The sequence below is a fragment of the Podarcis muralis genome, chromosome 4, assembly GCF_964188315.1.
Source record: "Podarcis muralis chromosome 4, rPodMur119.hap1.1, whole genome shotgun sequence".
Lineage (NCBI taxonomy): Eukaryota > Metazoa > Chordata > Lepidosauria > Squamata > Lacertidae > Podarcis > Podarcis muralis.
Window position 1 is genome coordinate 66,177,294 of NC_135658.1, and position 14,032 is coordinate 66,191,325.

At 39.8% G+C, this 14,032-nt stretch overlaps 1 protein-coding gene across 6 annotated transcripts in view; it reads right to left on the reverse strand.

The window, feature by feature from the left end:
- The window catches only part of NHS (NHS actin remodeling regulator), a 235,937-nt gene that overhangs the window by 10,202 nt on the left and 211,703 nt on the right, over positions 1-14,032 (reverse strand). For 4 of the 6 annotated variants that reach the window (XM_028727590.2, XM_028727594.2, XM_028727593.2 and 1 more), the window contains exons 3-6: positions 10,994-11,127; positions 6,992-7,054; positions 4,640-4,832; positions 718-849 (exon numbers count right to left, since the gene is read on the reverse strand). In XM_028727590.2, coding sequence (XP_028583423.2) covers positions 718-849; positions 4,640-4,832; positions 6,992-7,054; positions 10,994-11,127 — 522 coding nt within the window. Of the gene's footprint in view, positions 1-717; positions 850-4,639; positions 4,833-6,234; positions 6,964-6,991; positions 7,055-10,993; positions 11,128-14,032 lie in introns of those variants that run through there. The other 2 variants (XM_028727592.2, XM_028727596.2) reach the window with 2 other exon arrangements.

Here is a 14,032-nt window from a genome sequence, read left to right on the forward strand (position 1 = left end):
AATTCATGTGCTTTAAATGTATGGTGTGTATGCAGCCAGTAGAAAAAGTCTGTGCTTCTTAGGTCCAGTGGACTTGACCCTGATTACCACTGACTCAACATTTGTATAGAAAAGAGCCAAGTCAACACATCTTATGTATGTTATCGTTACAATTCTTTTAAAAAAGGTCAAGGAGACAAACGTGAAAAGAGGAAAAATATTTGGGAAAGTTTTCAAACGTTGAGAGCTATCTGGCATAAATATTCAACTGGTCTTCTGTATAAAATCAGTGACAGTTCATTATCACGTTGCATCATATCATTTGTCACAGCTTTACCTTACGGGTCCCTTGGCTACAAGAATAAACTTTCACTGAATCTAGTTACTTTTTATGTACACATTATGGGTATCAAAACAAACAAAAATAAAAGTATACAACAAAAATTAAGTAACTCATTACACTTAAACAATAAGGGCTGGACACGTATATCTATATTACTCAGTAAGGCCTACTGTGCATCAAGACTGAAGGCTGTAATAAGTAATATAGTTTGGCTGGCAGTATTTAATAATAAAAAAGACAAAACAAAAAATAGCAATACCCAAACGCATTAGATTTGAAACTCCACCATCATTGAAGTTGAAGTGTTCCTTGGAAAGCAGTTTGGAAGGCAGGCTATTGCTGCAATTAAGGCAGTTAAGAATGCTATCTAGCGAAGAGTTTTATTGATACTACACCTATTTCTTGTTGGACTCTTCTGGGGATGCCAGAGATGGTTTTCCTCCTTCTCAATTTCCGTCTCCGCTGTAGTACGGATTGTGAGTGAACAAGAGAGCAGCGTATACTAGCCTCTCTGTCAAAACCAACTCCTGCAACCCATAAATAGGTCTCATTAGCTTTTGGAAATAGTAAACAAATTGTTATGACTGGAAGACAGTGGAGGTCATGTGAGCACTTTGGATTGTGCCTGCAAATAAATATAAGGCAGACCTTGTACAACTCTCATGGGAAAAAATCACCGTGTACCACAGCGTTGCTTCTATGATCCCTGTTCCCTCTGAGCAGCCTGCGTTGCCAAAAGTTACAAAAGGTAGGAGAGGGGAATGAAAGGGATGCAGGGAAAGTTAGGCACTCTCATTAGCAAGGAACATTTACTGTAATGGTTTGTCCATTTATTATGGATATACAGGCACTGACATCTATGAAATGAACAGTAGCATTCAAGATGATGATCAGAAATTGGGCAGCTGTACTTTTTTATTTTAATGCTTACATTGCAATGAAATTGTGGGGAAGCCAAGGGGCAGTTGCAAAAACCTGAGTCCAGCCTATCTTATTATACCGCATGTTTCAGAATAATGATGGCTCAAGAGCAGGATGCAACTAAGTTTTCCCTATATCAGTCCTTAGAGAACATTGTTAATGTCGAGACATATCTAAATGTTCACTCTGATTTCATGGTTCAGTAACTGTAAATTAGATTGGTAATGAGTAATTACCACCAGTGTTTAATTGAGCTGAATTCCTAAACTAATGCTGATACTGTCATTACAGAGCAGCCACATCACTTACGTGTCATTACATCACATATCTGTTTTTACCTTGTAAAGTTGTCCTGTCTGACTTCCTGTTCACTGTATAGATTCCTACATGTCCCTTTCTCCCAACACCCTTATGTTGTCAACACATGAAGAACAGGGTGAATGTTTCCAGATGCAAGACATCGTCGTTGCAAAGGGCATTTGCAAAGTGTGAACTAAAAGTAAGATTCTAAAAAGGAGCAGTCTTCTTATTACAAGCTTCTTCATCACTTCTAATGCAAATGATATCTAGTATATATTGCTCCATGGTACATAGTATTTCCCTAATTAATCTGGGAAGAGATTAGCAACAAATAAGAACAGTGTCCTCCACCTAGAACCTAGGTAAGTCAGACTATTTGTCCCTCCAACCCAATACTATCTGCTTTGACTGGCAGGGAGCTTTCCTGTTACCTGCTTCTTAACTGGACACAGATAACATGCAAAAAACTGGAAAAAAGCATTACTGAAGGAGATTCAAATTATTTTTTTAAAAATGTGTTATGAGTCTAAATAATTTGTTTTTCACTTGTTATTGGAGACTAAATTTTAGAAACAAATCTGAAAACCCTGTCAGCTATTCATCTGGCTAAAAATGCATTTACAAATTAAATATTGTGTTTCCATTTAGTAATAATAAACCATCTGATGTTACAGTAGATTTCCTTTCATCAAAGAGTTATAACTTGGCAAGGATCCCTTCTGAACAAATGTATCGGGGCAGTAGCTAAACATGAGGGTTCTCATAGTGTAATTTGAAAGGCAACAATATGAACTAAAAGTAGAGAGGAAGGGAATAAAAACCAAAAATCTTGATTCAAAAACCTGTACTTTCAATTCTGTATAATTATATCAACCATAATTATACACAGACATACACATACAGAGTACATTACATACAAATGTAAAACACCAAAAAGTAACTTTCTTGTAAAAGTTCTTCTTGAAATCTACTACAGGAGACCCCAGACAAAAATCCTATATTCCAACCATCACCAACACCACTGCAATAAGTGAACAGAAATCTTTAATATTGAACAAAAGCACTACGACACCCTACTGCCTTTCATTATTTTAGAACAAGTGTTAATGCATTGGGAGGGGGGTGAAGAAAAATAATGGTTCTGAACTTTTCAAGATGTTCCGGCAGTTCTGTTGTTTGGAAACTTTTAGTGATATCTACAACAACTGAACAGAATAATCTCTAATAGCTTGGACACTGGAAACAGATTTTATTACAAGTTTTTAATTTGGTGTCATTGTGAATCTATTTTTATCACAGAAAAAAGCCACAGCATTTGGAGCTTTCAAAAGTGAAATTTGTGCCCTAATCCTAAACACATTGGCCAGCATCCAAATAGCAGCAAAACTATCTTTGTGAACTCAAAGTGGTTTTAGACTTATTAATCTCAAATAATAACCTACTCACTATGCCATGTGACAAACTGATTTGAAATGGTGGAGGGGAAGGGGGCAATGTTAGCTAAATTTCAAGAGCAGTTATATGACGCTGGGATCAGCTATTCAGATAAAAGTGTCAAAAATTCAACTAGGCAAGACCAAAATGCTCCAAGAGAATGGCAGCTTAAGAATATTCACATCCACCACCTGTTATCACCATGACATCAGATGAAGTGTTTTCCCTTGCCTGAGTGGTTTGATTTCAAACCATGTAGGCAAAGGAAATGGGATTTGCAGCAACCACTGGTCTGCAAACCCCAGTTCCTTTGCCAGCACGGTTTGATTTCAAACTGCTGTGGCAATGGGATCCTTTCCTTTTATGCATCCTTTGCATGTGCAATTTGAAATAAAACCGTATGGGCAAAGGAACCATTTCCCTGTAGGGTTTGCTGTCAATGAGGCATGCTGTCAGTAGCGATCACCTGGTTGGTTGCAATAGCAAGTATTTGGGACAGGATAAAATCAGGAGTGCACTTTAAGGCTCCCAATTGTTTCTGTGCAGCTACGCTGTTACTTGTCTCACACTTTACATCACATATGATGTTACATCATATGTGTGACACACATATGTGTGGCAGCTGACTGTAGTTTGGGCAGAATGTCCACACACACATATTTGATCCCCCTTTCCTACAGAAATTTCAAAACACAAATTCAGATAAATGGATACCCCGCCCCCTGATAATTCCACAAGCCTAGTGTAATAAATTTTAGCACAACAGAGCACAAGTATATTTTGTTCTGGTTATTCAACTTGCCTTATTAGCAAGGATAAATGTGCATATATTACTTGGAAGGGTAATATAATTAATTAGAAGTCTCCTAAGCACTTCTGCTTTTGATAGACAAGCTTTCTAGGGGAAGACTGCATGGATATTTCTATTTAGTGTAATGCTCTCACCATGGAATGAGATAATGAACCAACAAGAGAACTGGCGAGTTCAGACATAGTGAGAAAAAAACAGTATGAGTCTCAGACTTCTTAGCTGCTCCTCCCTCCTCTTCCTTATTTGGAAAGAAATAAGAAGCTTCTGCTTTAGAACCCTGATATAGCAAAACTTAGAGGACAGTGGTTTATTTTAACTACGGTTAGTTGAAACCAACTATGGTTAGCCAAAACCACCCTTCCTGGTTTGTAAACTAACTTCCATTCTTGGAGGTTGGATATAATGGAGAACCAAGGTTGTTTCTCAAATGAAAGCAGAAGTTTTCAATTTTCTTGCATATGAAAGAAAGGCTCATCTCATAACAGGAATGTAAGGCAGAAAAAAATATCTCAGGGCTTTCAGAGACAGTTCTTCTGTAGGCATCTTACTTCAGATATAACAGCACCAGTGTTGATGGATACTCATGAAATTACCAATATAGCTTGTTTGGGCTGCAATCCTATGCACACGTACCCGGAAGAAAGCCCCATTAAACAAAGTAGAACTGACTTTTGAGTAGACATGCATAGGATTTGACGGTTGAAGCTATAAAGCTTTGTTACGTTCTTGCCTTGGAAACCTTACATTTGCTGATCATAAACTCCTGTGTTTAGAGATATGCTCACCGTAATAAAATTAATGACTTGAACCACCTTTTTGTCAACAAAAAAAGAAGTACAAGAGATCTGTACCAGTGACATTGATGGGGATAATGCAAGAGGAAATCACTTGGGCATCTTGTTTCATTTTCTCCTCTGGAGTTGGGAGAGGTAGTGCTTTGCTCCAATTGGTTTGCTTATCCAGTGTAGAAGGGATATTATGTATTGGATTTTTCGGCCTCTGCCCTAACATGACATCTGTATCTTCTTCCTCCGGAGGGTGGGACTGTAAATGAATACAATCAAAATCAGTATCTACTCTTTTTACGAGATAAAGTTACTTTTTTAAAATATCAGAAAAAAATAGATTTGGAAGTAGGTTTCAGGAAAGCAGTAATGAAGAGCGTGTTGCAATTTTAACACAGGAAGTCAAACTACCTCACATACTGGAAACATTTAGGAGCTGTAGTTTAAAATGAATTTTCAGAAGATGGAAACAGCTTCCAGTCAATGCTTAGCTTCTGCAAAGATGTATCCTGCTACATATGATCCATATGTACATGCCATTTTGGTAACTTTTTAGTAAGTTTTAAGTCCCATTATTGTATTTAGTTTGATAAACATATACTTGAATAAACATATCAAATCAGTTCCATGCAGACTTTCTGTCTATCAGTGTATAACTGACACAACAACCCTGGCTAATCTTGAATAAAATTACTTGAAGGCAAGTTACACTGGTTTTAATGGAATTCAGCATTATCCAAAGTATTGTTTGTACAGAAATTCAGTGGAACTTATTCCCAATCAGATGGGTTTAGAATTGCAGTTTAAGAGCCTGATCCTATCCTTAACTTCAAAGTAAGTCTCACAAATATTAATGAAACTGACTTCTAAGGAAACATGGGTAGGATCAGGACATATGTTTTATATCACACAGTAGCAACTGTGTACTAAAAGAAAAATGAAAAAGCAAAAGTTGAGCCACCACCTTCAAGTCTTAAGAATAACATTCAGAAGATCATGCAAAGTAATTCAGAATGTGCTACCCAAGCTACAAGGCACAAAAGATAAATAGGCACAAAGAGAGATTAGTTAACCAACTCCAAGAATAACTTTTTGAAAAGAGAGCAGGACTGGCATGCTTTGTAGTTTTACCAAGTGAGAGTAAAAGATCAGAAGCAGTTTGTTGAAATCTATGCTTATTGAGAAAACAGCAATTACTTCAGCAACAGGGCAGAAATACTACCTTCAGAGCTTTATAAAGTTCTCACTCTTCCATTTAATTGGTTACTGTTATTTGTACACAGCCCTGGAGGAATTTACTTCTAAGCATTTTCTGTTCTGTTCTAAACATTTTCACCTCTTGTTTCCATTTGTTTCCATTTCCTACTTTGCTAACATGGATTTTCTATCCTTGGCTCTCATTTACTCTGAAAAACTTGTAATACTTTTAGCTGTGGGTTAAAGGGCCAACATTTGCTTTTACTGTATCTAGAGTGCTTAATATTGTACTATTTTCTAACGGATAATCACCTTCAAATAACTATAGTTCTCTTCATAAATAAATATCTTAACAAGGCTGAAGGCCCTGAATAGGCTTGCAGGCATTCCTAACTGCCTACATGTAGACTAAAGACCACACTTCACATCTATTTATATAAAATACAAGCAAGTCACTTGCTTACCTTGTTGAATCATCTGCAAAATAACCCACAAAAAATAATAACAAAAGGAACCAGTCTTCCCTCAAAATATTTTTGTCCATCCCTGGGTTAGGAAAACATTGCAGCTTTCTTTATCTGTTCTGCTTTTGTGCTGTTCCCAGCAGACATGAATAGCTCATATAAACTACTAGCACAAAAGACTTTGTTTCCTAGGTAACCTCTGAAAAAAGTTGATGCGTGCAAAAAAAAAAAAAAAAAAAGGCGGTTGGGTGGGGGGAGAGACCCACATAGCCTGTACTTTGTTGCCGATTCCTTCCCCTGCATAACAATAGCTTTCTGGACAAAGAAAGTGAAGTGACCTGACCACAGACTCTCTGACTGTCTGCCAATGCTACTCTCTAGCAAACAATAGCAATGATAACAGTCTATAGAACAAATTCATGCTTTGCTCTGCTATGGTTTGGATGTCTTCTTGTGGTTATCCAAAATCTCTGTCTAATTCTTTTCAGCACCCTACAAAAAACCCATCAGAGACAAATTTGGTTGGGGCCTTTAAAACTAATTAGTGAAGGGAAACCCTCTTGTGAGCTGGTAAAACCTATTAAACTTACACCAAGGGGTGGGGGGGGGGAGAGAAAAGTTGGTGTTCCTTGTTGATAAGAGCATAACATAAAGACAACAAAGTTAGTCAGCCAAAAAAAGCAAGCGAGAGAAAGGATTAGGGATGGAAAGGGACAGAATGAGTGAGAGGCTGTTATGTTAGTCTTTTTTCTGATACCTTTCGACTCCATGGGGTCATGTGGCAACACTCGGTGGGGGAGGGCGAGCGGGTGCTGTAAAACTATAAACATGAAATGTGGGGGGAAAGTGGTTAAAAAAATTAAAAACACATAGCTGAGAATGTTTTTGTGGTGTGGGCCAAACTCTTTATCAAGGCCGGACAGTATTGAATTTAAAATGTATCACTGCAAGCTGTTGCCATTCTGCAAAATTTTACTCATAACGTGTTGTCAATCAGAATTTGCTCCCTGGTTTTCCATCTGCTTAACTTCTACACATGGTTGTTGGTTAGGGAGGGAAGTTAAGTGGCATTAATCACGTGTGCAGATTATTATTATTTTTGCCACACCAGCCTTTTGATAGCTAAGAATGCAGCCCTTAAAGCAACATATGAGGCTCTACCCATTGGTCGCAAGGCCCTTTGGTGTTTTCTTGTGGTTTTATGACACACCAACATAGAATTTTAAAGATTTTCCCCCTCTCAAAAGTACTTCTCAAACCTTTGAAATATGTGTGGGGAGTCTTAAGATTTTTTGTCCCCCCCCCCATCATCTCCTGTGGTGGTGGTGGTGTTTATTTATGGATTTTATTCTGTTGAAACAGAAACATTTCAAAAACGGCAAAAGAAATTAGTACACTTTTGGTAGTAGAAATGTAAAAAGCTTTAAATGCATAACCTTAGGGCTAGCTGGGGAGTCTCAGAAAACTAGTGATGCCACCAAAGCTGCTACTCACCTGGCTTAGAATACAAATTTTAATGCAACGTTATAAAATGCACCCAGATTAATACAAAGTGCTTCTCTAGCTCAGATCTTAAACTGAGGTGCTGTACCCTTCCTGATACCATGAACGGCAGCACTGTCGGCACCTAGGAGTGTGGCACTCCTAGGATACTTTCCTTAGTATGGATGTCATACTGGACATGAATTATTCCAGAACACTTGCACTTGAGATACTGTAATCATGATTAGCAGGTGTCCTAGGTGCCTAGCAGTGAGACCTCATAGTCGCTACCAGTCAGGCAACTGGGATGGGAAGGGGCAGCTGCATGGGAGAAAGGAGTTTGTGGAGGATTGTGAAGGCTCATAAGCAACTGAGAAGGGAGTTTGACTCCTAATGATGCCAAGACTATGTATGGCACGGTCCAACGTTCACAACTGAATGTGGAATTAAACATTTCTGAGCACAATTCAAAGTGTTGGTGTTGACCTTTAAAGCCCTAAACGGCCTTGGCCCAGTATACCTGAAGGATTGTCTATACCCCATTGTTCAGCCTGGACACTGAGGTCCTCCTCTGAGGGTCTTCTGGTGATTTCCTCACTGCAGGAAGTGACGTTACAGGGAACCAGGCAGAAGGCCTTCTTGGTAGTGGAACCCTACCTGTGGAACGCCCTTCCTTCAGATATCAAGGAGATAAAGAACTACATAACTTTTAGAAGACATCTGAAGGCAGCCCTGTACTGGGAAGTTTTTAATGTTTGATGTTTTACTACGTTTTATATATGCTGTAAGCCACCCAGAGTGGCTAGGGAAACCCAGCCAGATGGGCCGGGTGAAATTATTATTATTATTATTATTATTATTATTATTATTATTATTATTATTATTCAAATTAAGTTTCTAATTTGGGGAAGCTGGGGGAAATACCTGAGCTCTAGCCTGAATCTGAGGGGAGTTCACTTACCGCTATGGAAAACAGGTTTCTGAATATGAATTGCTTTCAGCTCAAGAGGCTGTCAGAAAGGTTTATGACAACAAAGTCTAGGTAGATCCAGATCTATAGGATGGGATACATTATGTTTTGCCTAACAAAACACTTCTCCAGTAGGCTTCTCCTGTTTACAGGATGTAGGCTAGCTTTCCATTTTTTAACTACCTGCCTACTCAGATGATAACAGTATGATAACATAAGAAAGGGGGGAAATCTAAATAATCTGCTGGGGAAATTGGTTTCCATTTCCATCAATTCTGAGAGTCACATTTAGCATTTGATGGACTGATGGGATTTTGAGTCTGGTTGATAGTGTCCCTACAAATAATGAGTATTTGAACTTCCAGAGCTCTTTTTCCCCAGAGTATTTACTGATGTTCTGACATTGCCAGTCACACCAAATGTATCTACAGCCTGATCAAGGAGCCTCTGGATAATCTGATGTATATTTAAGTAATTTATTTGACAATCTGGACTTGTTCAGGAACCCATTGTCACCAAAAAAATCTAAAAATTATATGCCTCCTGATCAGTATTTATGGGAGTATTTTCATTCCTTATTAGTTTCTATCAAGAAACATATTTTTTAGTCCACGTGCCATTGGATGCCCTATTGAACAGAACATTTCTACTCAGTTAAGCTTCAGTTTAATAAACCATCTGATGTGGCAAACTGCAGCTTGTGCAAACCCTGCAGACCATGGCTAGAAACCATTGTTTCCAATTTTGGTCCCCAAATTTGGTTTGCAAAGCTTGTGGAAACCATGGGTTGCTAGTTTCCTGTGTATAAAGAGCTCCTTTGCAGCCATTTCCCCTTTCCCTTTGTGTGACCAGCTGAACAATCCAGCATTCAGCATGTAACCATGGACTACCAATTAAGCCAGGGCATAAGGGCAACTTTAAAAACATGACTTCATATCCTGACGTGTTTTGAAGCCATCAACCCCGTAACAGGAAACTGTGGCTATGTGCTGAATTGTGGCTTGTTCAACAGCTACAAATGGGTTGAATGCTGCTCGTGTACATCCTAAACCAATATTTTTGGCTTACAGTTGCATGCAAGCAGAATAATAATAATAATAATAATAATAATAATAATAATAATAATAATAATGTAATTTATTACTTGTACCCTGCCCACCTGACTAGGTTGTCCTAGCCACTCTGGGCAAAGACAAGAACACATGATATATCAACATGGCCTATGTGTGAAAAAGGAGTACAGTTGTACCTTGGATCCCCAACACCTTGTGACTCAAATGTTTTGGCTCCCGAACTCCACAAACCCGGAAGTGAGTGTTCCAGTTTTTCAAATGTTCTTGGAAGCCGAACATCCGCCACGGCTTCCGCGGCTTCCAATTGAGTGCAGGAAACTCCTGCAGCCAATCGGAAGCCGCGCCTTGGTTGTTGAACGTTTTTGGAAGTCGAACAGACTTCCGGAACAGATTCCGTTCGACAACCAAGGTACAATTGTATATTGACTTTTCAATTAAAGTAACAGAACAGCACATTTTCAGCATTTAGCCCAGAAGATCATCTGTGTACTTTGGCATAGTTTGTTAGTGTCTGTGTGTTTGTGCGCACATGTGCATACATAGATGCAATGTTATGTACATTTACTGGGATCTGCTCATGCAGAATTAGTGTAAATGAAACGGCACACTTTGAAAATGTGCAATAAAGTAAGAGGCAGGATATGACTTGCCCCCATAGGTGGATTTAGGGGAGTGTGACTGGTTCGCCCCCAAAATGGGCACCAAGTCAAGAGGGTGCCACAATAATGAACAACGGAAGGTGAGGGCAAGGAGAGCTCAGCACCCTGCCCTCCATTTTAATGGGCTAATATGGTTCCTCACTTCTGAACTCTTAGAGGTTCTACATGAGTAATATGAATGCTAAGCATTGCTCTCCCAGTGACTGACTGCATATCGGCTGGACATAGGCCTGTTTTTAATTTTACAGCTTACACTAAGACCAAGGCAAAGAATACTGTGAACATTTTAACAATGCCTGGGATGGTTAAAGAAACATAATGAGGGGACTGGGAAAATTAGATGATAATAAACATGATTAGTTATTGTAACCACCTGATAATTAGTCTTGACTTTTAAAGGATATCTCTGTGCCTTCAGTAGCAGTATGATAAGATGTTTAGCAGATACTGTTTCTCCTGCCACTGTTTGGCAAATCTCTCTCAGCCACATGATGATTAAAGTCAAAGATGTTCTGTGTGGATTAGAAGCTGGCAGCCCTTGCCACAATAATATTGGGGGAAGAGGAATAACTTACTTTTAGCAAGGGATGGTTCTTTGTCTCTTTGTTCTTCTGGGTGTAGGTCACAGGGAGGGAGGGAAATGGGGGAGCCACCACAGAGATTTGGCCCAGGACTTTTTGTTCCCTGTTATCACTCCAGTTTCGTTGCTCTGTTTAGCAAAAACAGGAAATAAGAAAATTGTTCAGACTGATGTGTTTTTTAAAATAATCTGCCATGAAAAGCCTAAACTTAAGTCAAGATGCAGTTCATGGGAAGTGTGCACATTGCTATGATCTCGAGGATATTCATAGGAGAAAGCAAGCATTGTTACTGGACCAGTTCTCACGTGATGAGGATCCCCATCCTTAAAAGCACTAATAAGAGAAGTCCTTATTTGGCAATAATGGGCAGTGCAACGTGCATATCTTTGTACACATCCTCACACACCCTTCTCTATCCTACATTTAGGCAAGGAAGAGGCAGTCTCAAAGTTCAGTCTCTTTAGCAAACAATAGCAATGACGACTGGTGACACCCCCATTTATACTCCTTTGACGTACGTCTGACAGTGTATATGTGTGGTGCTGGGAAATAAATAAATAATTTATTTCATACCTGGAGATGGCGGGAGAGAGCAGCAGAGTCCTCATGGCTCGTGCGGAGATCCTCTTCAGAGCCCAAAGAGGATATCAGTGTGGGTGGAGGAAGCCTCAAAGAGACCGGAGGCACAGCAGGGCTTTGTTTATGCTGCTGAGCCTCCCCACCTAATAGCTGATGTGCGGGTAGCGCAGCAGTAGCAGCTGCTTTCCTGCACCACCTCTAGCCTCCTACCAGCCCCTAGTTGTGCAGATTTTTGAATACAGCATTTTTGGTATGGATTGAAGAGACAGCAGCAGAGAGGGCATTTAAAAGATTATTAGAGGGTAAAAAGGTAAAGGTACCCCTGCCCGTACGGGCCAGTCTTGCCAGACTCTAGGGTTGTGCGCTCATCTCACTCTATAGGCCGGGAGCCAGCGCTGTCCGCAGACATTTCCGGGTCACGTGGCCAGCGTGACAAGCTGCATCTGGCGAGCCAGCGCAGCACACGGAACGCCGTTTACCTTCCCGCTGGTAGCGGTCCCTATTTATCTACTTGCACCTGGGGGTGCTTTCGAACTGCTAGGTTGGCAGGCGCTGGGACCGAACGACAGGAGCGCACCCCGCCGCGGGGATTCGAACCGCCGACCATGCGATCGGCAAGTCCTAGGCACTGAGGTTTTACCCACAGCGCCTCCCGCGTCCCTTTAGAGGGTGCTCCCCATTTAATGCGATTTCACTTATGCATGTGGGACCCTGGAATGTAACCCCACGTAAGTGGGGAATCACCTGTATTCCAGGAGAAATCACTCAAGGAAGGATGAAAAGCAGGGCTAGTGAGAGGTATGGCTGGGGAGCAGATACGACTTTTAATGTTTAGGGCCAGACAGAGAGGCCTGAAGGGCTCTTATTTGACTTCTAGGCCTGGGGTTCCCCATCCTTGCCATAAGGGGGTAGAGTGAACACCCAGCAGGAACTGAGAAGCCTGATTTCAAGCTCAGCCTCTAAGCTGCTACACTATACCAGCTCTCAACGTACAATAAAAAAAGTACAGTGGTACCTCGGGTTACATACGCTTCAGGTTACAGACTCCGCTAACCCAGAAATAGTACCTCGGGTTAAGAACTTTGCTTCAGGATGAGAACAGAAATCGCGCGGCGGCAGCGCAGCAGCAGTGGGAGGCCCCAAAAGCTAAAGTGGTGCTTCAGGTTAAGAACAGTTTCAGGTTAAGAACGGACCTCCGGAACGAATTAAGTATGTAACCAGAGGTACCACTGTATTAGCAGTTTTTTGAAAGATGGCAAACTGAAGTGATATTATGCTTCTCCTGCACATTTCCTCCTCCTATTGGTACTGGACTCCAAGAAAGAACTAATTTGCACCCCTGGTAGAACATTTAAAACACATACACAGACAGATGAAGACAAATTTTCTTAGTTTTTGAATATAAATTCTGCAACCACCAAGTCACTTGCTAAGAACAAAGTGCAGGTGAATTAAGGCAAATGGCTCCAAATGATGGATGTGGTAGTTTAGTGGATATCAAATAATTTAAGCAGGAAGTTGTCAAGAACAAATTAACTACTTAGTCTCTCTTGAGTGTTATTCAACTAAGATATACCCAGAGTAGACTGAAATAAATCAAGTTACTTACCATATTGGTTCAAATATTAGCTACCCCTGAATATAGGCCACACCCCTAAAATGAGATATCTTAAATCACGGCTTAAATCACAATGATAGGCTACTTAAAAGTTTTATACAAGTCAGATTTGGGTGTGGAAAGTGCAACCTATATTCAGACCTATATAGTAAGTCCTTTGATTTTTATAGGCCTATTCACCCATTATGATCTTTCTGCTGTTTCACTCTTTCCTCAACTTGATGTCTCTTGGCCACAAGGTGGCAGAAGAAGATTAAATTTAGCCAAAGCAGTTGTGATGTAGACACACAAATGTGTGTATTCTAATTTTAACACTACTATGATTGTATTTTCCCTTTATTTTATTTTTGATATTTCTGTGCTGCTTTTTATTCAAATAAATCCCAAAGCGGCTTACAAACAAAAGATAAAAATAACATAATGGAACATCACGAATACAGCATAAATTGTATAGAATACTTAACAAATCACCAGTAAAACAATCACAAATCAATTAAACAACTACCATCTATGCAACACTATTTAACTAAACAACTAAAAAGATACGTTAAACATCACAGTTACACCAAAAATCATATTATAGGATTCACAAAGTACTACAGCAGCCATATCTATAAAACAATATTAACAGAAACAAAATCGCAACAAAATAAACGAACCGCTGTTGAATTTGTATACCTGCTCTCCCCTCTGCCATGACTCATAAACTTTCATTCTATTCAATGCATCAAGATACATCTGCAGATAATGCTCCTGGCAGCAATTCCCTTCTGAAGGATTCTTGTGAAGGTGGTGGTCCGCACAAAGACTCTCTCCCCTCACATCCTTTCTGCCAC